Source organism: Narcine bancroftii, chromosome 5 (assembly GCF_036971445.1).
Source record: "Narcine bancroftii isolate sNarBan1 chromosome 5, sNarBan1.hap1, whole genome shotgun sequence".
NCBI classification, from domain to species: Eukaryota; Metazoa; Chordata; class Chondrichthyes; order Torpediniformes; family Narcinidae; genus Narcine; species Narcine bancroftii.
This window is the reverse complement of record NC_091473.1, coordinates 144744054-144750587: the sequence shown is the minus strand read 5'-3', so window position 1 is coordinate 144750587 and position 6534 is coordinate 144744054. Positions and strand designations below refer to the sequence as shown.

General features: G+C 46.6%; 1 protein-coding gene across 1 annotated transcript; it reads right to left on the bottom strand.

Annotated features, from left to right (window-relative positions):
• Positions 1-347: 347 nt before the first annotated feature.
• LOC138764046 (uncharacterized) lies at positions 348-6305 on the bottom strand. The gene is made up of 3 exons (XM_069939325.1): positions 6174-6305; positions 1085-1254; positions 348-468 (listed from the first exon to the last, which is right to left on the bottom strand). Exons 1-3 carry the CDS (start codon positions 6248-6250, stop codon positions 428-430), a joined length of 288 nt encoding a protein of 95 aa, XP_069795426.1. The 5' UTR covers positions 6251-6305; the 3' UTR covers positions 348-427.
• Between the last annotated feature and the right edge of the window lie 229 nt (positions 6306-6534).

Sequence of the window (6534 nt, the reverse complement as noted above, 5' to 3'; positions counted from 1 at the left end):
TCCAGTCAGAGAGAAACTTTCGTTGTCCTGACCATCTCCCGCTTGCTTCCACCAATACACTCATACCCACTTCCCCTCCACCAGCATCCTCCAATCACCTGCCAATGCCCTCTCACCCTCCTCCTGTATCAACAAATCACCTGCCAGTCCCGTTTCCCTGTATCCACCAATATCCTGACAGTTCCCTCCCCCTTCCACCTGTATTCACCAAGAACTTCGCTTGTCCCTTCCCACATACATCCACCAATCAGCTCTCTCGTCCTCTCCCACCTTCTGCTGTGGGTCTCATCTGGACGGGCAGGTCTGGGTGCAGGGTAGGGTGAGGTTGGGTCTGACCCACCCCCACCACTCCTGACTCAACATTGCTTACCTTGATCATCTCCACCAGCTGCACCACTGCACTGTCCCTGGGGAAGATGAGCTGTCCCTATAACAGCTCAGCCAACACACAGCCAGATGAATAGACATCTGCAAGAGAGGGAAGGCCTGGCGTCAATGTCACAGGGTGCCGAGGGACATGAGAGACGGTGGAGTTGAAGTGTGGGGACTGTCCTATCGAACAACCCGGGGTCAGACACAGGGAGATGCTCCCTCTGCACCGTCATATCACACACTCTAAGGCACCTCACCCTCCCTTGCCCTGGTACCTCTCCCTCCCTCTCCTGAGTACTTCTTACCCTTCCTCTCTCTGGCACCTCTCCCCTCTTTCTCTGGCATCTCTCTCATCCTCCCTCTCTCTGGCACCTCTCCCCTCTTTCTCTGGCACATCTCTCATCCCTCTCTATGTCACATCACTCCCTCGGATTAACTCTGCCTCAATCTATCTCTTCCCACCTTAGATGAAGCTTCTCTCTTTACATGAGAACACGCAAACCCCCCCCCCCCCACTCTCCTTATTTGGGACATCACCATCTCAGTCATCGTGGGATACTCTCTCCATCTCAATCTCTACGCCAAACACCCCACCCCCCAACCCGTGACATCAACTTCTTCCCTACGGGATAACCCTCTCTCTCTGTGCTGGACAGTTCTGCCTTTTTGCCTCAAGTGAGGGCTGCCTTCCTGCAGTCTCGTTATTACTCACTGATATTTGAGATGTAGTCTGTAGCACGAAAGATGAGCTCTGGTGCTCGATAATACTGGGGCCAATCAAATCTATGTGGTGGAAAGCAGGGATGGATCAACCGAAAATAGCACCTATGGCAATGGTGGCCAACCTCTTGCAAGAGCAGGACTTGGTGGCGGCCATGTTTTCTGTAGAGAACGAGAGGATAGACTGAGCATTTGTGTTCTTTGTACCTTTGATAGTGCCCCCACCCCCACCCATCCAGTGCCACCCAAGTCAACCCCACCCCCCCGCCGCACCACCCACCGTCAAACTGTCGGGATTCCATGCCTGGGTGTTGATGAGTGAGGGATCAAATGTTCCATGAAGGGGTCTAAAAAATTTGGGGACATCCCTGAGACACACCAAGAGTCATAGCCTCCAGTCAGAGAGCCAGTCATCCACAACCACCCTCGAGTTTCTCCCACAAAGTCAATGCTGAAACCAGTTTACGCTTCACCATAAATACCAAGCAATTGAACCTTCCTCCCATGTGGGAACCTCTTAAATGCTTTACTAAAGTCCATGTAGACAACAGTCTTTTCTTCATCAATGTTCCAAGTAACCTCCTCGATAAGATTTGTCAAGCATGACCTACTGTGCACAAAGCCGTGTTGGCTGGCCCTTATTTGTCCCTAACTGTCAAAATACTTCTATATCCAATCTCTTAGAGCACCTTCTAATGACTTGTTCACTCCTGATATTAGGCTCACCGGCCTATCATTTCCTAGATTATTTTTGGAGCCTCTTTTTAAACAACGGGACAAGATGAGCTCCCCTCCAATCCTCCGGCACCTCATCTGTGTCTAAGGATGTTATTATATCTATCTGCCAGGGCGCTTGCAATTTCTGCACCAGCCTCCCTCAAATTCCAAGGGAACTGGGGATTTATCCCCCTTGATTCACTTTAAGACTACAAGCACTTCCTCCTCTTTATCTAGGTTCCCTGACCTCACTGCTTATATGCCTCGCTCCCCTAGACTCTGTGCCAGTTTCCTGAGCAAAAAGAGCTTTAAGGAAAGGTCTAAGATCCCCCCCCATCTCTTGTAGCTTCATACAGAAGTGATCACTCTGATCTACAAGAGGACCAATTTTGTCCCTCCAGATTTCCCTATTAATTTGGTCCTGCATTTTTTAATCCTCCTCAAGATCCTCATTTGCTCGTTGTTGCCTGTACCAGCTGTACACCACTCTCCTCTTTGGAAAATCAAGGTTCCCTCTGCCTGGTAACTTTGCCTTTAATCTTCACCTGCAGACCTTGTATTTCCACTTTGAAAGCCTCCCACTAACAGAACACATTTGCCTGAGAACAACCTGTCCCAATCCATGCTTTCTAGATCCTTTCTCATTTCCTCAAACTTGCCCTTTCTCCAATTAAGAATCTCAACCCGAAGACCAGACCAATCCTTCTCCATAATAAACTTGAAACAAATGGCCTTATCATCACTGGACCCAAAATATTCCCCTCCATATACTTCTGTCCCCTATCTTGTCTTGTTTGACAATAGGTGATCCAGTACTGCATTCTCTCTGGTTGGTACCTCTATATATCGATTTAGAAAACTTTCCTGGACACAATTGACAGACTCCAAACCATCCGTCCCAGTCAATATGTGGAAAGTTAAAATCTACTATTCTAACCTTATGTTTCCTGCAGCTGTCTGCTATTTTCTCCAGATTTGCTCCACTAATTCTCATTTACTGATGGGCAGCCTATAATAAAAGCCCATGAGTGTGGTTATCCCTTTCCTGTTCAACAACTCCACCCACAGAGCCTCAATAGACAAGCCCGATGGTCTGTCCTGTCTGAGCACTGCAGTAATATTTCACCTGATGAGCAATGCCACTCCTCCCCCTTTCATTCCTCTCCCTCTATCACATCGGAAACCACTGAAAGGTCGTGCTGCCAGTACTGGGCTTCCTCCCACCAAGCCTTACTAATGGCTACAGATTCAAAATTCCATGTGCCAATCCATGCTCTAAACATCTGCCTTTCTGATAATACCCCTTTCATTGAAATAGATACACCTGAGAACATTTCCACCAGATACAACCTTTTGATCTCTGACTTGACACTGTCTGGACATCATCTTTTCCCTCCTCCACTCCCCTATCTGCTCTGTCACTCTGGTTCAATCTCCTTGCAAATCTAGATTAAACACCACCCATCCCCCACCCCACCAGAGCAACACTAGCAAACCTTCCAGCAAGAATAATCATCTCCCTTGAGTTCATATTAACCGTCCATCAGAACAGGTTCCAACCTCCTTGGAACATAGCGTCAAATTTGAAACTGCGGTAGTGGCACCATTAATAGACCCGGGCGGGCTAACTAGGCAAGTCTGATCACACTGTGTTTTGGTGCAGAATCGCCCGCCAAGAGGTGGCACGGTTAGTGTTGCGGTTAGTGCAATGGTGTTACAGCGCCAGCGACTGGGATATGAATCCGGCACTGTCTCCCTAGCTTTACGTGGGTTTCCATCATCTGCTCCAGTTACCTCCCACCCTTCAAAAACACATCAGGTGTGTAGGTCAATTGGGTGGAATTGGGTCACAGGGGTTCACGTGATGAAAGGACCTGTGTCCATGCTGCATGTCTAAATTTAAATTTCAGGCTGTCCCATTTCTGAAAAACTGCCCTTCCCCCTCACCTTGAATCTTTTGCCCTGCAAGACCTTCTTGATGTTTATCAGCTCTCCACCGTCCACCAGCCAGGCCTGCTACACCACACCGAAAGACCCATTGCCGATAATTTTAACATCTGCGTAGGGCACCTCCTTGATCCAGTGTTGCCACCACAGTTATGGCCTTATTGCCATCTCCTGTGGGGCAGAAGCAACAGAATTTACACATCCAGGGAGGACAGAACTGGCCATTTCTCCAAGATGGTGTCTATCCTTCCCTCGAACTTTCTTCCAAACATCACCTCAATGTCAGAATTGATCCTCTGGTGGTTCGTTCCAGACTCTTTTTTTTGAAAATTTTATTGAAGAATATTACAAAACCAAAAAAATATAAAATCTAAAACTAACCCCTACTACCCCCCTCCTCCCCCGTCCCCCCTACACCCTCCCCACTTCGGACCTTTTTTTAAAAACACAGTAAGACCGTTTATAACAGGTTGCTGGATTCTGTGCTATGTTTTTACACCTTTCATCAGAAAGAAAACTTTTATTTAACATCTAAACACATACGTTCGAAATACACTGTTGGATAAGTCTCCAAAAATTGTGAAGGAAACCAGATTGGCAAAAAGAATAATTGAGTTGATGGGGGGGTTTAAATTTGGTTGAAATATGGCGACGGATGAATCCGACTGAGAAGGATTATTCTTTTTATTCAGCACGTCATGAGTCATTCTCAAGAATAGATTTTTTTGGGAATCAGCTCATTTGCAGGGTAGGATTGAACAAGCTGAGTATAAGAGTAGGATTTTATCAGTCCATTCATTGTTCTTAATTTCCTGTAATGTTGTCGAGATGGCGGAATTAACTATCGTTGGTGATTTAATGAGATGTTGCTACAAAGGCCTGAATTTATTTTGTATGTAAAAAATCAGATTAAGATTTTTCAGAAACAAACGCGAGATCAGTTCACAGTAAATTTCCGTTATGGGGTTCTTTAAAAGCATTCTTACAGGGTCAAATTATTAGTTACACAGCAAAAGTGAAAAAGCAACATAAAGCAGAACTTCAAGATTTAGAAAAAGAAATTGCAGTGTTGGAGAAGATATTTCAGAAAGATGCAACAGAAGAGAACAAGATACAGGTATCGACATCGAAGCTTCAATTATCATACAAAGAAAACTTATAATTATAAAGAACCACCTTATTGTTTCCAAATGAATACATGATTGAATTTTGTTATGCCATCTTTGTATACTCATTTTTCCAAGTGACAGTTAGACATTTTCTAGCTACTGCCAACTGTGGACATATAAATGCAATTTGAGCTTTCTCCAATCGTAAACGTTTTATTATTGTATTCATAGCTCCCAATAAACATACCCATGGGTCAACATATAGATCTATTTTCCAGCTATCGTAAACCAAACTATATGGAACTTTAATTAACTTCATAACACTATCAAGACACATATCAGACCACTCCTCCACAGATTTAGCCATATATAAGCATAAATGTTTTAAATATATCCACATTCATCATCTTTTCTTGTAGTAACATACATTTCTGAAACAAATCCCTTTTTGCCCTTATCAACAATAAATTTCTCAAATTTCATTTGATCAGGCAATACTAACTCTATACCAAAACATTCTAACAAATAAATCTCGTACTTGATACTTAGCAAAGAAAGTGTTGGTGATACACCAAACTTCTCTCAAAGGAGAACCATCTAACTGGGGGGACAGGGTTCACAGCCATTCCCTCTGTCCTCAACCCTCCTTCCCCAAGAGGGTCAGGTCATCCCTCAGCCTCCAGCATGCTCCAAGGGAGATGGAGCACTCTGAACTCCTCCCCAATCCCAAAAGCTCAGCAGTACTGTGACCTTCCACAACGTAAACGAGACCTCTACCCCCAAGACAGCTCGTGGAGTGGAGGGAGCCCCTCGCTTCATCGCTCAACCCTGTTAAGCCGCCACACCAGCAACGCTTTCCAGCACCTTGATCTGGGTTCGTTGGGGGAGGTGGGGGGGTGGTGTGGGAAAAGATGGAACAGGTTCTATAATTCGGTGTTGTGGGGTGTGGAAGGGCGGTTCTGTCTCTCTGTGGGAGAGATCACATTCTGGAGGGAGGGGAGAGCTCTTTACCATTTCTGATGGAATGGCTACCTTTCTTCCCACTCCCGACATCTGCTCTCCCCAAGATACCTCACCCGCGCCGATTCGTCTACCCCTTTCTCATCTCTCACCCAATACCACACTCCCGGTTCCCCCAGTGCCTTCCATCCCCTCCCACCCCAGCCCTCTAGATCAACCCTACCTCTGATCCAATCTCCCTCTGCCTGAGGTGCACCCCCGTATTTTTGTTCTCCCCTCCACTTAACCTCCACTGCTACAGACCCCATCCCTGTATCCCTGACCAAGCCACTTCTCTCTCGCACCTGCCTGGAAAGCGCCTTGCATTCAGGATGGGGAGAGGGTGTTAAATGTGGCCTCCATTCTCTCTGGCCACACCGGGTCATGGATGGTGCTGGAGGAGGCTCTGTCCCAGTAGTGGAGCCGGTGACAGGATCTTTATCTCACCCATGGGCCCTGGGTGCTTCCAAACACAACACCGTTGTTCAGAGAGTGTCCCTGGGATGTTCCCACATGTGGGCCTTATTGCCCTTCCAGAGAGGCATCCTACTTGTGCTGCTCTGCCCTGGTGCAGCTCAGCTATGGCAACACAGCAGCAGTTGCCCCACTCTGTGACATCATCTCCCCATCTGTGTCACCTCCCCTCTTTGTGACACCACTAGTGTAATGG